General features: G+C 36.5%; 1 protein-coding gene across 1 annotated transcript in view; it reads right to left on the bottom strand.

The window, feature by feature from the left end:
- The window catches only part of GlcT (ceramide glucosyltransferase), a 199246-nt gene that overhangs the window by 156147 nt on the left and 24207 nt on the right, over positions 1–18892 (bottom strand). Inside the window, exon 2 of the mRNA XM_090371803.1 lies at positions 17939–18083. Coding sequence (XP_090227929.1) covers positions 17939–18083 — 145 coding nt within the window. The remainder of the gene's footprint in view (positions 1–17938; positions 18084–18892) is intronic.

The following is an 18892-nucleotide window of genomic DNA, read 5'->3' as shown; positions in this document are numbered from 1 at the left end:
AAATTAGTGGAAAATCTGACACTACAAATCACTAGTTACTTTATCTCTGAGTGGTATAAACAATCTGCTGAACAGCTCATGGAGGGGTCTCTCAATGACTACAGGAACTTTGCCAGCAGGGACAAAGAGGTGATCATTCCACTGTATACAGCAATGTTTAGCCCACATCAGGAATACCGCATAAAAGATTTGGAAACCTCACTTTAGGAAAGACATTCTGGTGGAAATGTTGCAGAGAAGAGCAACAATATTAGTTGGAAGCGAAAAAAGGATATTCTTAGGCTGGGGTTCTGTAAACTGCAGTCTCTGGAAAAAAAAAACCAGGTATCTACACAGTAATTTAATTAAAGTGTATAAGGCTTTAAAGCAGTTAAGTAAACTAAATGCATCTTTACTCTTTCTTAGACGACCCACACATGGGAGCATAAATTTATATATAAAAAAAAAAAAAAAGTATTAAGAATTAATTATGAAAAAGGATGGATGCAAAACAGATGTAAGGGAATTTGCATTCAACCAGAGTAATTAATTATTAGAATAAGCTTTCACCTGGTGTTGTAGAAGTGGGTAAGCCTGAATAAATTTAAAGGAGAATTGGACAAATATGAAGGAATGGGTAATGCAGTGGGTAGTTGGATTTATTTTATTTTTTTTGTTGATGCTGTGTAAGCTTTATTCCTTTCATCGTGTTGCAATAATAACAGTAACCTGGTTCATAATTAACAACACCTAAATGCAGACAATCATGAAGATTATTATCAGTCCCGATATTCAGGTTATAAAAAATTCATGATTTGCATGAATTCTATACAGATAAACTGTCCTTTAAAAGATGATACCTATGTGGGCTTAATCTCCATTCACTGGAATTCTGTCAGTGGGTTCGTTGATAGGTACCCAAAGTGTATGGACAAACAACTCCATTGTGATTTATTCTCACAATATAAGAAATGCATATAAAAGCACCTATATGGAGACTGTTACCTGAGAAATAGAGCAATATGGGATGGGTGTTGGTAAATTCAGAATAAGCAACAACATTCTTACAATATAGATATTGTAAGAATGCCTTTCTTTTTTTCTATTGGTTTAATATAGTTAAGAACTGTAAACATAAATTATAATATTTGTAACATCAAGAAAGAAGAAATGAGGTATTTTTTAATGATTCCTAATCATCTCAAAAAATAGATTAGCAGTAGGGGATTGTAAGCAGTAAAGGTTAGACAAGTAAAGTTTGTAAACTCTAATTTAATGAACTGATTGACATCTCAAAGACACTGAAAGGCAAACTTCTCTCTTCTTAGGGCACTGCATATGCAGAATTTAAGACTGAATAGTACCAGAGGTTTACTCAAAGCAAACTAAAACATTGATGTTGCATTTTTATTTTACTTAATAAATTAGACATCTGTGTATCTATCTAATAACAGCCATTTTAAAGTTGAAACGACCACATCCAGATGTCAGTTCTCAGGGGCAGCAAAACAAATTTGCTGTTTATACTCCAGGACAAACACACAATGTCAGCAGTTCACCAAGGAGAATACAAGACTGTATTTAGTCACATAAACTTGAACAATGATTAATCAAACATGTATACTTCTGCAACCTTGAGCCTGAATCACTCAGCTATGGTAGCAGTGAGACCCTTTTGTATAGTGGTGCAATGGCTAAAATTCAGTATTAATGAAACTTTTTGATGTTAGGAGGGTAACATTTTCTTTTTTGGCTCCAGGTGCTTAAAATTCTTGGCAGAGCCTTGGATAAGTGTCAACCTCATGTTTTACAAATTGTGACAATTTTGAAATTTGAAAATTGTGTAATGTAATATGAGAGGTTTGTTGTATAATATTTATCAAATATGTAAGTGCAAAACTTCATTAAATGATAACTGTTATGTTACAGAAATAATCTCTGCCTGAGATTGGCTAACTGCAGCCTCGAATGAAGAGGACTAGAAATTCCTCCAGTTGTCGATGGGAACAAAACCAAGAACTCTCCAAATGAGTGGTGGTAGATGGCGATGTATTGTGCTGTCCAGGCTACCATGAAGGGCTTCCAGAAACGTACAACAAATATAAACTCTGTTATAAAATTTAAATTAATAAAAAAATTATATAACTCTGAATGATTATTCAAACATCAGTTATCTGTAGTTTGAAATGTTGAAATTCCCAACAAATTCAAACTGCCTTACTGAATTGTATGGCTCACTCAGCTGACCAAAACAAACAAGATAAATATCAAACGTCTCTGTTCTCAATTTTGTGCATCATTTTTAACTATAATCCTTCCACACTTAGAACTGTACTTTCAACTCGCTGTACAATGAAAATAAAAAAGACATGTCCAAGTTTGCAAATGATATGAAGGTTGGCCAAGTTGTTAATGACAGTACGTTACTGCAACACGATCTATAAAAGTTGAGCAGATGGGCCGAGAAGTGACAATTAAAGTCTCTTACCAAGAAATATTTCAGTTCTGTAAATTGCAGAGTCTGGAGTAGGCACCTGTATGGTGATCTGATTGAGGCTCTGAATGGTTTGAGCAAGCTCAATGCTAATGGGGTTTTTCCTCTTGCTCAGATTATGCACTTGAGGGGGCATAAATTCAAAATGAGGAAAGACAGTTGTAGAACAGATATGTGGAAATTTGCCTTTAGCCAGTGGATAGGTAATTGCTGGAACAAACTTCCATATCTGTTGTGGAAGTTGATAGCTTAAATAAATTCAGGGAATGACTAGACAAACTATTGAAGGAAATGGATAAGTGAAATGTGTTTTTTTTTTTTTTTTTTCGGCTGATGATCTTGCTTTCTTGGATCGTATGCCTCTACTAATGCTGCTAATAATAATAATAATTATCTGCAGGTATAGTAAAAAAACAATTATTAATTATTAGAAAGAATGTTCCTGAAAGAACCATTCTTTTTGCCCATTCCTTCTAATAACTGGTCCACTTCTGCTTTAACCTTTACTGGTCATATCAGTTTATTATAAATTTTTTAAGAGTTAAAAATAAAAAGTTAAAATTAAATTACGACTTTCTGTAATGTAAGTTAATCTTATTCATGAATGTGGTTCTATCTGGTTTGACACCATACACAATTAAAATTTTCCCCACTACTGCACAACATATTTTAACACTTTTTATCACTGATTTCATCTAAAGATAATAAGAACACTGTCATCATTTTTTAATATTTATACTCTGGCTTACTTCATTCCAACTTGTAGCACAGTAAATAGAAGTGCATGTAAAAATATATGCTCAGGTGTTTACTAGATATACCAACAGATTAACGCCAGCCACTAGTAAAAGTGAAAGTGATTTTCACACTGCTTTTGGGACAAAGCAGCCTCAAAAGCAAGGAGTCGCACAATACAAGGCCTAATCTTCATGAAACAAGCAAATGCATAGTCTCTGTTAGGGTTACTAAACGCAAAAACAAGTGCAAGTACATAAAAACACTGGCCAAAAAAACATGAACTTCTATTCAGTATCGAATCGGGCCACCTTTGTTTCGAATAACAAGTGTACAGCGGCAAGGATTCTATAAGATGTTTTAATGCATTTTGGTCTAACTGTAATCATTCTTCTAGCAAAATATTGTGTAGCTGTGACAAAGTTGGCTTCACAGGTGGATAGCTCACTCCAAGTATATCCCACACATTATCAATAGGACTGAGAACAGGTGAATTTGGGGGTGGCAAGGAAGATTATATCTTTGTCATATTCTCCAAATCATTTTTGCATGATTCAGGTATGATGCACTGTTATAGGCGTGAGAAAGAGAGAAATAATGTGAATAGCCTATGTGATATAATGAATTAAACAAAATCATATAGGCTGAATTACAAAGCCAATTAGATAGCAGGGAACTGGAGAAAAAATGATGAAATTAATATAAGGAGTAGTAGCCAACATCAAGATACGGGTGGGTAATTTTGGTTATAGATCCAAAAAAGGGGTAAAGAAATTAAAATCTGATGTTAGCTATAAGTAAATATTAATATATAATCGGGTAATTCATCAGGGGATTACAACTGATCATGTATCTAAGACTGCATTTATATACTTGTCCAAGAAAGAAAAGTACCTGTGAAAGAAAAGTGAATTAGCATTAGTTGAAGAATATGATGCAAGAAAGCAATCTTATATACAGCATCAGCCAAAAATAAAAAACATTCCCATTTCACCAATCTAGGTCACTCCAAAGGTTTGTCTATGTGAGCCTTTAATTTATTTAAGCTGTCAACTTACACAACAACAGATGGAAGTCTGTTCCAGCAATCAACTACCCGCTGGCTAAATACAAACTTCCGCACATCTATTCTACAACTGTCCTTCCTCAATTTGAATCTATGCCCCCTCAGGTTCTTAATCTCAACAAGTGGAAGTATCCCATCAGTATTGAGCCTGCTCAAACCATTCAAGGCCTTGTACACCTCAATCAGATAAACTCGCAGGTGCCTAGTCTCCAGATGCTGCAACTTACAGAATTTAAGCCTCTCCTGGTAAGAGAACCCCTTTGTTCCTCTCACCAACCTTGTTGCCCTTCTCTGTATTCATTCTAGCAATGCTACATCCTTACCAAAATGAGACCTCCAGACCTGTATGCAGCACTCAAGGTGTGGCCTGACCATTGCCTTATACAAAAGTATAATCACTTTGTCTCTGCTAGCAAAATTCCTATACAGGGTGTTTGAAAGTGGTCAATAATTTAAAGGTGAACTGTACAGACTACAACATGCAGAAAAAGACTAGTAAACATGGGTCCTTAAGTGAATTGTTTTCGAGATATTGCACATTTGTAGTTGGGATACACCACTGACAAGGTGAACTGTACGGAGCTGGGATCCACCACTGACTTGTTTGTTTAGGTTAGGTTACGCTCATTCTCTCCCTTTCCCCTTTCTCTCAATGCTCTGAGATGTAGCAGGCATACTAGTAGTTGTCAAAGGATAGTCAACATGGAAAGATGTTACAGCAAAGAGGAGTATGCAGACATGCACTTCATGTATGGTAAAGCCAATGGCAGTGCACTCGAGGCTGCATGTTTGTACCAAGAAGCATTTCCCAGCCGAAGGTAGCCCAACAGGTGCACATTCATCAGGGTACATTAACGCCTCCTTACAGAACATGGGTGCTTTGCACATAGAATATGAGTAGGTAGGCCCAGAAGCATAACACCTGATGTTGAGGAAAGGGTGTTAGAAAGAATAGAACAAAATCCAGGAATTTCGACAAGGAGGGCTGCTCTGCAAGAGCGTGTACCGAGTCATAGCAGCTTGTGGTTAATTTTACATCACTAATTACTGTACCCCTACCATATCCAGTGTGTACAAGGTCTCAGCAATACAGACTACCCTCCTAGAGTGAACTTCTGCCAGTGGATCAACAACACGGTGTCCTGAACCCCCAATTTTTAAATAACATTTTGTTCACTGACGAAACTGGGTTTACTCGTGATGGTATTTTTAATTTTCATAATTGTCACATTTGGTCTGACGAAAATCCTAATGCAATTCACGAGTCACGACATCAGCAAAGTTTCTCATTGAATGTCTGGGCAGGTTTACTAGTAGACTGTCTAATTGGACCACACTTTCAGCCAAACAGGCTAACAGGAGAGCTGTACCTTTAGTACCTGCAGAATGTTCTTCCAGACCTCCTTGGTGATGATAATGTTCAACTTTAGCAATGCCAGAACATGTGATTTATGCATGATGATGCACTGGCCCATTTTGCTCGAGTTGTGACTCAATACCTAACTAGAAGGTATAATCAACAGTATAATCAAGAAGTGGGATTGTATTGTGGTCTCCCAGATCACCAGACTTAAATCCTATGGATTTTTGTATCTGGGGTCATGTAAAAACTTGGTGTACACTTCTGACATTAACACAGTTTAAGAATTGCAACGTCGGGTTGAAGGAGCCTTTCAGCAAATCAGAAATGATTCAGGAATGCCTGAGAGGATTCGCAACTCAATGCAGAGAAGACTACAAAGCTGTGTATGGATGTAAGGACAGCATTTTGAACACCTTTTGTAACATCCTGTAAAATGTAACATCTGTAACATCCTGTGGTGTTGAAACCAAAAATTAAAAATGTATTATCTTATGTTTAATAAAACCACCTTTAGCAAAGGATTCACAGCTTTTTGCTAAACCAGTGCTCCCATAGTCAGTGGTGGATCTCAACAGAAAATGTGCATTAGCTCGAAAACAGTTCATTTGTGGCCCGATGTTCACTGGGACATTTTTGCTTATTTTAGTTTGTACTTTTCACCTTTAAATTATTGACCATCATTTTTGAAACACCCTGTATATCATTGACAAAACCCTATGATCTGCTCTGGCAGCCCATCTGCACTGCTCAGAGAACTTCATATCTGCCTGCACAATTACCCCAGTTCTTTTTCATTCTCTATCTCCCTGAGTGTAGTGCCACAGTTGGTACATCTCTCTTGGGTTACTGCTACCTGTATGCTGTACTTTGCATTTGTCAACAGGCGCGTAGCCAGGTGGGAAGGAGCAGCAGTGAGTAGCACACGCTTCTTGATTGACCGGGGTTCGAGCCCGTCACCACCAAATACGCAGGATGCGGAAAGGTCAGTGAATGACCACCGCATATCCCAGAGCAATATGGCCTTAGTTGCTAATGCTCCTAAAAACCAGATAACTAACAAGCATTTGTCAATATTAAACTTCAGTTGCCACTTCTCAGCCCATCTCCTAACTTTTCTAGATCCTGTTGCAGTAGCTATCTTTACTATCAATAACAACCCTGCCAACCTTTGTATGATCTGCAAACTTGGATATTAACTCTGATATCATTAAAATTTACACAAAACAATAATGGGCCCAGAAACAAACCCTGGCCGACTCCACGAATAAGATTAGTCTACGTAGAGCAGTGTCCATTTATTACCACTCTCTGCCGTCTCCCACTCAAACATCTCTTTATCCATTGCAGCAATTTGCCCTTAATGCCATACCGCTCCAATTTGTACAGCAGTCTTCCATGTGCAACAATATCAAAAGCTTTCCTGAAATTCAAGTATTTGATATCAAAATTATTTTTTGCATTTGGTTACTTTGTGACCACGTCGTAGTAACCAATCAACTTGGTCAGACAAGACTTCCCCTTAACAAACTCATGCTGTGTCTGAACTATTACTGCAGTCTTGTCAAGGTGATCCTGCATCACTTCTTTAACCAGTGGCTCCATTATTTTCCCCAGAACAGAAGTTAAACTAAGGTCTATAATTATTTGTGTCACCCTTTGAAACCCTTTTGTGATACTTTGCACATCTCCTATCCATGGAAACCTCCCCTGAATCTAAGGATGCTCTCATAATTATGGCTAAGGGTTTGCTTACTTCCCTCGCTGTCTCAGTCAATATAACTGGAGAGATTCCATTCAACCAGGGATCTTTTTTATGTTTAACTACAATAATTTCTCCTCCACTTTGCTCTCTGTTATTACAAAATCATTTAGCTCCCTGTCAGAGTTTAGTAAAGAAAACTATCATCCAGTAAATCCACAAAAGCCTTGCTAGTGTATGAGTGACCAGCCCACAAATTCCAGTCAATATCTGAGAAATTAAAATCCCCCATTATAAGACATTCTGATTTTCTGGCCCACTCTATTTCATTGTACTCATCAGAGACATTAGGCCTATAATGCACTCCTACTCTCATTTTGCTTTCCAAGTGCTTATTTTGGACCAAATTAACTCAACATTGCACTGTCCACCAATGTCAACTGGATGCACTGCCTTAGATTTGATTTGTTTCTGAATTAACAGTATAACCCTCCTCCCTTCCTATCTGAACACACTACTCCTCAAATTCCAATTCTGCATTCCTATCTATCAGTGTGACACCACGTCTCTGATATTCCGACAATATCTGCCTTTGATGTCTTGACCAGCACTTCAAATTCATCAAATTTATTTACTATACTCCTAGCATTGATGTACAAGCAAGTATACATGCACCTGGTTTTACTCTTAGTTACCCCAACACAGCCCATGTATTTACTTGTATCATGAGGACTCCCAGCGGTTCTGGTTCTTTAAATCCTTAGCAAATCGCCTTACAGGCTGCTGCTCATTCTAATAGAAGCAGTGAAAGAATCACTTCCACATCTGCACTTATTCAACTTTAATAGTAAATTTCAGATTACGATGGCACCAACAAAGAAAACGCTTGCTTACACAGCTGCCTAAAAATTACAAGTCATTGTAATTTGTAGCCGGCAAAGGAACACAGAAACAGAGCTGCAGAAAGATATTTTGGGCACCACCAATAGAGAAGATGATTCTGACCGGTGGAAACAAGAGGATAAACTCAATATGGCAATCAAAAACAAGTATAACCTTTGTCAACCAACAGCAAAATGAGTGGAACTTGAGAAAGAACTGAATAGCTCAGTAACAGAGCAGAGAAATTATGGTATAACTGTGTCAACAAAAACAATAACTTTTGAGGCAAAATCAGAGCAGCAACAAAAGGACTTGATGGATGATTTTGGTGGCACAACAGGTTAGTGCTAGATTTATGAAGCAAAACAGCTGAGCTATGAGGATGCAAATAAAGAAAGCCCACAATGCCAGAACAATATGAAAACCAAATCCTGCAATTTCACAGATTTATAATTAATGCTACGAAGTACACAAACCACAAGCTTGACCAAATTGATAATATCGATGAAATACCTTTAATATTTAATGTATTCCCAAATAGAAGTGTTGATGCTAAAGGTACAAAATCAGTAACTACCTACATTCGCACATGAGTAGTTATTTAATGAGGGGAATGCAAGACGTTTATCAAACTCTAACAGGGAGCTAAGCGATTTTCTAATAACAAAAGCAAGATGGAGGAGAAATTATTGAAGTTAAAAGTAAGGAAGGCACCTGGGTGGATGGGATCTATCCAGTTATATTAAAGGAGGCAGCAAAAGAAGTAAGCAAACCCTTAGCCTTAATTATGAGAGCTTCCTTGGACTCAGGGGAGGAGTTCCCCGTGGACTGGAGGTGTGCAAATGTATCACCAATTCACACAGGGGGTTCAAAAGGTGACACAAGTAAACTATAGACCTGTTAGTTTAACTTGTGTTCCAGGGAAAATAATAGAGTCACTGGTTAAAGAAGCATTGCAGGATCATCTAAACAAGACTGCAGTAATAGTCAAGACACAGCATGGGTTTGTTCAAGGGAGATCTTATCTGACCAATATGATTGGATACTATGATGTGGTCACAAAGGAACTGAATGTCAAAAATAATTTTGATATCATATACTTGGATTTCAGGAAAGCTTTTGATACTGTTGCACATGGAAGACTGTTGTACAAATTGGAGAGGTATGGCATTAAGGGTAAGTTGCTACAATGGAATAAATAAATTTCCTATGTATACGCTGGCACAACAACCAAGTCAGTAGAGTTTACAATAAATCGTCAATACAAATATTTATCGTATTTAGTAGTCATGGGCTTGAACCCCGGTTCACTCAAGGAACGCGTGCTATACACTCTCGCTCCTGACCACAGGGCTACGTCAGGCCCCGGCTACAATGGATAAAGGGATGGTTGAGTGGGATACGACAGAGTGGTAATCAATGGACACTGCTCTTCGTGGACAAATTTTATTAGTGGAATTCCCCAGGGTTCGGGATTTACATACGGTGCTGGGCCCATTGTTTTGTGTATTCATCAATGATATTGATGAAGGTATATCAGGATTAATGTCCAAGTTTGTAGATGATACAAAGGTTAGCAGGAGTTAATGACAGTATGCTCCTCCAACTGGATCTAGATAAGTTGGGCAAATGGGCTGAGAAGTGACAACTGAAATTTAACATTGACAAATGCAAAGTCTAACACTGCCTATGGGTAGCAATAACCCAAGAGAAATGTACCAACTGTACTACACTCAGGGAAGTGGAAAGTGAAAAAAACCTGGGGGTAATTGTGCAGTCAAATATGAAGTTTGCTGAGCAGTGCAGATGGGTGCCAGGGCAGGTCATGGAGTCTTGTCAATGATACAGGTAGTTCTCGACTTTACGAGTTAATTCGTTCCTAGCGCGTGCTCGTAACAGCAAAAACTTGTAAAGCGGAAATTATATTCCATAGACAATGTTAAAAACAGGGGTTATGTTCTCAACAATGAAATTAGTTAGCTAATTAGTTTATGTTTAAACAATAATTGATTTATCCAAAGAAATTAAAATGTAGCCTGTAAAATCAAGCAAATCATAATAATACAGAAATTATTAATGACTTACAAATTTTAAAGAATGGTTATTCTTCATCATCATCGACTAAATGCACACTTGTTGATCACTTATTATTGGCTTGGCACTCGTTGGTTGTTGCACATGGAGCCGTCTCCTTCAGAAATGCTTCAAGAGGCGTTTGTTTCCAAAATAATCTTCTATTTTCTTTATAAATTTCAATAGCATGCATAAGCATTTTTTAACGGAACGCACAAATTGCAACTAACACGATTTGTGTGGAGTAACAAGTTTACGAAGCTTTGAAAAAAAAAAGAATGAAGAGAAGATTCTGAAAATTTATTTATGTTTTTTATGCGATTGAAGATTTCAGTAAAGGGGAAACACGTTTCACCATAATAATGCAAAAAAAAAAACATACAATTCCAGCTATCGGCATTTTTGCAAATGCAATAACATTGAGTTTACTACCCGGTTATAATTGCTTGCAGTAACAGAAAAGCCCAATAAACCAAAAAATTCAAATTATTTTTATTTTTTTATGGTTGTGCCTTCCAGAAATGTGCTTTAGAAAAATGTCACAAAGGTATTCAAAAGTGGTTCTTATAACATAGAATATGATAACGATGAAAGGTAGTGCATTTCAGTGATTTGATTTGGTAACTAATACAATTTATACTGTAAAAACAACCTTTTAGAGAATTATTTAGCGAAAATTTCAACTTCCGAGGTCGTGGAACGAATTACCAAAAACAATGTGTTATTGGGTTCACATTACGATATTTTCACAATATGATGGTGTCTCTGGAACGGATTAATACCGTAACACTGTATTGTATAGCTATGCGCGTAGTTTGAAATGCGGCAGTTATGAATGTCTAACGTTCATTTTTTGCAATTAATGTTCATATTTTCGATTTTGTCGATACGTGATACTTTGAAAAAAAAAAAAAAACTCGTAAACCCGGGAACTCTTAAAGCAAGAACTACCTGTATATAGGAATTTTGCAAGCAGGGACAGAGAGATGATTATCCCATTGTACAAGGCAATGGAAAAGCAGAGATAGGGGAAACCCCTTGTGAAGTCAGACAACTAACACACTTTACACTGTACAAGGCAATGGCCATGCCATATCTAGAGTACTGTTTACAGTACTCAAGATGTGGCATGACCATCGCCTTGATATGGGGGAAACCCCTGGTGCCATCAGACAACTAACACACTTTACACTGTACAAGGCAATGGTCATGAAGAGGCAATTACACTGTACAAGGTAATTGTCACACCAACAGTACTGTGTACAGGTCTGGAAGTCTCATTTTGCTAGAACAAGTACAAAGGAGGGCAACAAGGTTGGTGAGGGGAACAAAGCGGTGCTCTTACCAAGAAAGGTTTAAGTTCTGCAAATTGCAGCACCTGGAGAGTAGGCACCTGTGAAGTGATCTGACTGAGGTGTATAAGGCCTTGAATGAGTTGAGCAAGCTGAATGCTGATGAGATTCTTCCTCTTGTTCAGATTAAGAACATGAGGGGGCATAGATTCAAATTGAGAATGGATATGCAGAAGTTTGCCTTTAGCCAGGGCTGCTTGATTGGTGGAACAGACTTCCATCTTTTGTTGTGGAAGCTGATAGTCTAAAACAGTGGTTCTTAACCTTTTTCTACCTACGTACCCCTTGTCAAATTTAACATCAATTGCGTACCCTCATTATAAAATATCTTTATTTACTTATTTGTACAATATTTTAGTAATCTTAAATATTTAACAAGCATAAATAATGTATACAAATAAAATAAATAAAACCAGAAGTTTAATGTGAGCATTGTTGCTGTTTGTTCATTGTTAAAATGGTGACCTGGGGAACTGTTTTCGATAAAGAAACACACATATCATGTTCCACAAGAAGCCTATTTCGTTTCTTTGTTTTTAATGAAACGAGTGTCGAAAATCTTGCTTCGCACATATAAGTTGTCACAAATGGAATTAAAAGCTTCATGGCTCTTCTTACTAATGCAGGATAGACTTCTTTTAAGGAAGACCAAAACTCTTCTAAACATGTAGAATTAAATTTTTGTTTTAGCAATTCTTTTGATCTTAAATCAATAACGTCATCTTTAATTGATTCCTCATCCTTAATATCATCAATGTTAATAATAAAAGGATTAAAGATCCAAGTTGCAATTGTTAATTCATCGGAACAAAAATAATTATCAAAAGAACTTTGAAGCTAGAATTATCAAAACAGCTTTGAAGCTTTTATTACAAGAAATATTGTATTTTACATATGTTTACATATCAAGACCTCTGCCCCTCTGAAAGACTTTCACGTACCCCTAGGTGGTACCTATACCCCAGGTTAAGAACCGCTGGCCTAAATAAATTTAAGGCTGAGCTGGACAGGCATTTGGAACAAATGGAGGGGTGAAATTGGTGGGTTTTTTTTTTTTGGCTGATGCTGCATAAGCTTGCTTTCTTGCATCATATGCCTCTACTAATGCTAATGAGGACATCATGCCACAAAAAGAAACTATAGTACTATTCTGGTTTGTGCTAATGGAACAGAAGTTCCACCTCTCCTTGTAGTCGTCATCATCACTATCCTAACACCTACCTGTACCTGCGCTTCCTGAGCAATAAGCTCATCTGTGCTTTATTCCTCTATCCTATCAATTTTAATCTTTTGATCCTTAATCATATCCTCCGTATGATAAATCAAACATTGAGGATATGTTACCGCCCCTGCCCTGAAGAGGCGGACATCCACTATCTAGAGCTCAAACTTTAAAGGCAAACTTCTATAAATTGTGATTCCTGTTCCAGCCAAATTAAAACTCTAAACATTTAAAATTCATCAATATATTTTTATATTTTATACTTTTTTTCAACATTTCCTTTTTATACAACTATAAACTATAAGATCAATAAACTCCGATTTCAACTAAATCTCAACTCCATAAAAACACTATTTACATATATACATATTTTTACAACTGTCTAATCCTGTTTACTTCTCTACCGAACTCAGCAAAAGCTTCATTCCATTCTCAAACAAGTCACTCCAGGTGTATGAGTCAGAGCCAACCTGCCTAATTAACATATTCCTTGGTATATCATATCTTACACACTGCCATAAAATATGCTCTGTATCATCTACTGTCCCACAAATACACATTGGATTTTCTTCTACACCAAGCTCTACCAATCTTTTCTTTAACCCATGTCCAGTTATTAACATTGTTTGGAACATTCCTAGACCAGACCAAGATGAAATCTCTTTCATAGTTTTCACCACAGGCAGAAATGCAAAGGTAACACACCCTTAGTAAAATCGCTCCATCTTTCCTGCCATATACAGTCTATATCATGCCGTAACCTTTTCTTTTCTACTTTCAAATCATGTCTTCCATAATCTCTTCCCTCTTCTCTATAAGATTTTATTCCCATAAGTTCTATTCTCTTATTATTCTTAATCACATATTCCATTGTCCTTTTAAGTATAATCAGATTCATTGGTTCCTTTCCTGCAATAACTTGCAGAGCATAATTTGAAACGGTTCTGCAGGACCGCATCACTGCCAAGTGGGCAAATCTCTGTGCTGAAATAAGACTTCTTTTAACGTGGCTATTAGTCACTCTATGACCCCAAGCCCCACATGCATATGTCACAACTGGTAGAAATATAGATTTATAGAGGAGGTCTAAGGACTTGCCTTTCACTCCCCATTCTACCCTTGTGACTTTCCTAATTTTTAAATAAATCATCCTCACTTTATCTCTTAATTTCTGCACGTGAGGCAAAAAGGACATCCTTTCATCCACATAAACTCCTAGGTACTTGACCAAGGGGCATATGCCATCAAAGTACCAAATATTTTTGCAGTCAGCCTTCTTTCAGAGCTTCCCTTTGAGCAGAATCATGTAAGTTTTTTTCATTGACCTCAGCCCATTTCTCCACTTGTCCAATAGCCCTCCTAATTCTCTCCTCAAATTCTTTTCTAGGCTTTCCCACCACCACCATTATTAATAAATCATCAGCATATGCTACCGGTTCACATCCTACCTACTCCTGAACCAGTAGCTAATCCAATACAATATTCCAACTATAGGGACCTATGATTGAACCTTGTGGAGCACCTCTTGTTACTTCCTGAGTAACTTTCCCATATTTCATTACAATTGTAACCTTCCTATATTTAAAATAATCTTTTAAAACTCCATAGAACTGCCCAGTACACTTCATTTTTCTCATTCTTGCTAGAAAGCTCGGCTATCACATACGATCAAATGCCCCCTTAAAGTTTAAAGTCAAGAAATATACCCAGAACATAATTTTCTGAAGTCTCTTGTACATATGACACAATTTTAACCACAGCAACTTCAGTAGATCTGCCCCCTCCGAAAGCCAAACTGCCTAGGGCTGCTCATTCCACTACTCTCATAATATCCCTCCAATCTATTCATCAACACTCTTTCAAAAAACTTTGTGATAACCGCAATAATGCCACTGGTCTATATGATCCAGGATCCATCCTCTCTTTTTCTCTATTCTTTAATAATATTTTAACGTATGCCTCCTTCCAACAACTAGGAAAGATTTTCTCATTTAAGTACACATTATATAACTACCAATTCCTTTCCAAATTTCAAACCAAACTTCTTTATCACTTCAGGTAGCAATCCATCTCTGCCTGGTGTGCTTTCTTTATCTTAACTTTCTCCAATGCTATCTTCAATTCTTCCTCCGTAATTAACCTTTCAATTTCCTGCTCCCCCACATATTCATTTAATTTCCTGATCTGTCTTTGTTCTCTACTATCCAAACTTTTGATTTATAGGAAACAATGAGGAGAGCAAACCAAGCATGGAGGACTCCCAGTCCCTCGTAGTCTGTTTACTATTTTAATAGTACTATAAACTTGATCAACTTTCATTCTATCAAATAATAATTTTGTATGGTAATCCCCATATGTTCTTATTCAATTCCTCTTTTACATAGTTTCATCATGCTTCTCCCTTCTCTTTTTGAATTCTACTAACATATTCCCATCTTATTTGTTGGTATTGCCTCTTTAAATCCTCCATTTGTTCACTTATTCCTTTTCTCCGTACCCTCTGGAAATTCCTCCTAGCCCTGTTCACCTTCCTCCCCATTTCCGCTAATATCCCATTCCACCAAGGAACAACCCTTTTTAAGTTCATGCTCCTCCTCATAGACCTGCAGCAACTTTCATATATAATACTAACTATTTTCTCAGCCCTTTCTCCAGCCAGGCTGCTATCTATTACTTGTCTATTATCTCTAAGTCTTTTTGTAATCTCTTCTTCAAAACACTGCCAGTTCGCAGAACTCCCTGCAAACCTCTTTTCAAACCCTGTATTACGTTCTGTCCTCTCATCTCTATTCTTGAAACTGATACATCTATGATCGCTGGTAGTCCAGTCCTCTCTAACCCTCCAACACCATATCTTATTCCACAAGGCTTCTGTAGTTAATGTTAAATCTATATTAGATTCTCCTTGTATAGCATTGAAGGCTGGCCCAGCTCATTTACAATAGTAAAGTCTCTGACTTACCAACATTTCCTCTAGTATCAGTCTCCCACTTCCCCAAGTTGTTGAACTTGCATTTGAATCAATACCAATTACAATTTTCTTTCCTTGTAATACATCTACCACTTTTTCAATATAGTTTAAATAAGGCTGCAATTCATCACAGAACTGGCAGTATACACTTACCATATATACACTACCAATCTCACTCAAGGTCTCAGCACAGATTCCATGAGTAACACACAAATCATCAATTTTTGTTACCACAGTCTGCATTTCTCACTATGACAGCAGCCTAACTGTTTTCTCTGGACTGCACAATTTTATCAGTTATTTTATAACCTTTAACAAGGTTTGCAACCACATATGGCTCCTGAAGAAGGAGGACATCATAGTCTTTTTTGTCCATCCGATGACTCAACTGCAATGCAACATTATAGGATCTTTGCCCATTCACTTGCAGTACCTTTAGCCTTTTCATTTCTATTTCTCTCCTATCTATAATCTAACCCTATATTGTTCATAATACTTCTTATACTCACTGCATTCCTTGCTTCTAACTGAATGGCAAAAATCCCTATTTTTTCACTTACAATTAATACATATAGCACATTCATTTTTCTCTTTATAATCTTTAAAAACATGTCCCTCTTCTCCACAATGTCCACACGTGGTCTTCCCCTTACACTGATAAGCCATAAGATAAACATTTAAAACATTTTGGAATGAGGACAATGTCCTTCGCCTGAAACGACGTCCACTGGCAATAGACTCTTCCTTTATTCATTAATATATCTCTCAACTCCTTGGGCACTTCCAAAATCCAATTACTTCCTTTCTTATCTTGAAGAAATAATTTCCAAACTAATAATAATTTTTAATAATTTCCAAACTATATCCACGATCAAACAAATTTCTATTCCAAAGTCCTTGCATAACCTGTTCCTTCTGTATATCCTTAATCACATCATATACTATTATCTTTAAACCAGGTGTCTTTGGAACTTCGACTTTAAGACCAGGCTCTTCCAACCTCTTATTATTCTGCAATTCATATAGATCACTCATAGAATCAACTTCAACCAATATTCCTCCATCTCTAATCTTTCTTGTTCTCTTTACTTTAACTAAAGGTCTTATATCCTCATTCACCACTGCTTCAACTTGTTCACTCATAGTATATTTATCTGTATTCGCCTTAATAAAGGCCACTATAGTTTCACTTCCCTTTTTAACTTCCTTCACCTTTTCTCTTCCCTTCTCTAATACAGAAGCATAACTTTCAAATTGTTGTTCTTGATCCTGAATTAACTGTCTACAGTCTTTTACTCTAGACACCATTACTCTCCTTGTAGTCAATAAGAAAAACTCTGCTTAAAGAAAAAATCCTATCAGGTATTTTTGTCTGTGTTCATCCTAAGGAGTGGATGGATAAAGATGGAAGCCAACTCCAGAAAAAGTGTGATCGTGGCAACCTGGTGGCCTCAAGAAACTTGCCCTACTGGTATGGGACCAATTTCTTGCACATAAAACAGAGGCCATAAAACAGCTTTCATGAAAGAAGAATTGACTCAATGGATGAAGGCACAACAACACAACTTAACACATACTGGTCATACAAAGAGACCAACCATTTCTCGGGTGTACCAATGGGTAAAAAAATCTTGGGGTGCAGTAAAGACTGAGACAGTTGTGAAGTCAATTAAGAAGTGTAGCGGTAGTAATGCCTTGGATGGCATTACACAGAAGATGATATTCTATTTGATGAGAATTCTGAAAATTAATAAAAACTGTTTTTTTCTTCTTTTTTTTATTTTCCCCATTTTCTTATTGTTCTATTTAAAGGTGAATTAGAATAACAATTTTGTATATGAATTTTGAGATGATTAAAATATTTTGGGTTCAATATTTTTAAAATACCTTAGTATGTAAGGTATTTTAAAAATAGTCATAAATGTAATGAAATGCTTCTAAAATAATTAGAAGTAATGTGACATGTACAATAAAATAAACAGATAACTAAAAAATGGTATTTTTTTCCCTAAATAATCTTGGCTAAATTATGGGTGTATCTTATATGGTGGAAATATGGTATTACACACACACACAAAAAGTAATATAGGTAGGCTACTTACAACTGGATAATTAAGTGTAAAATATGTTTCCAGATTGGAAGCTAAATTTGAATCTTCACCAACAAGTGGCTTTAAGATGGAAACACCAGGTAAGGGTGTTTCTGTTGACGGTGGAAGGAGGACCTTTTTATGAAGTCTAAGTTTCCTGCAATTTTGAAAATTTTTTATGTTTTAAATATTCATAAAACAGTTTTATATAAATTTCAAATACACAAATTCTTATTAGTCTACAGAAATGATACACCCAGCCACTTTATTAGAGCCACTGAAGTTTGGGCTCTGTTCAACGATCTATGTAAAAATAAGTTAAAAAAAAAAAAAAAAAAGCCACATATTATGCAACTTACTTTACCAACTTTATATTGCAGGAAAAACCAGACAGATCAGTTTCATTTATCCAAATCCTCATTTCATGTATTCATGTCAATTAATTCAAAGTTTAAAGCAATATCAAAGTTCAACTACTAGTGATTACATTTTAAAGCAACTGGACTGTTTTACATTGAGGCAAGTTTCCTAAACTTATAAAGCATAGACACACTTGAAATAATACACTAATCAAGTAAGTTATTATAATTCAAAGGGGGACATCTAAAGTGCATTTCCACAAGTATTTCTGAAAGTCATATCTAGAATTAAATGCATAATTCGCATTTGATCAGTCCTAATGTCACTTTAAGCTTTGGCTTTTAAAAAAGATTGCTGTGGAACTCTCAGTCAATACTTGTAAAGCTGAAAATTTAACTTCTGACTGCATCGGTATCTGTATGGTTGATAGGAATCAGTGTCAATATTTAGGGTATATTTTTCAGCATGGGAATTTAATTTCTGGAATGACTGCAAGTATGAGGATATGGCAGAAGTTTAAGCAAAAGACTCTCCAACAGTTCTGGCTATGTTATGAGGTATAAAACGTTGTTTGTTATTTGGTTTTTAGGGGCATTAGCAACTAAG

The sequence above is a fragment of the Mastigoproctus giganteus genome, chromosome 4 (genome assembly GCF_048544385.1).
Source record: "Mastigoproctus giganteus isolate SK-2022 chromosome 4, ASM4854438v1, whole genome shotgun sequence".
In the NCBI taxonomy this organism is placed as follows: domain Eukaryota; kingdom Metazoa; phylum Arthropoda; class Arachnida; order Uropygi; family Thelyphonidae; genus Mastigoproctus; species Mastigoproctus giganteus.
The sequence above is the reverse complement of the archived record's forward strand: the minus strand, read 5'-3'. Positions and strand labels throughout refer to the sequence as shown.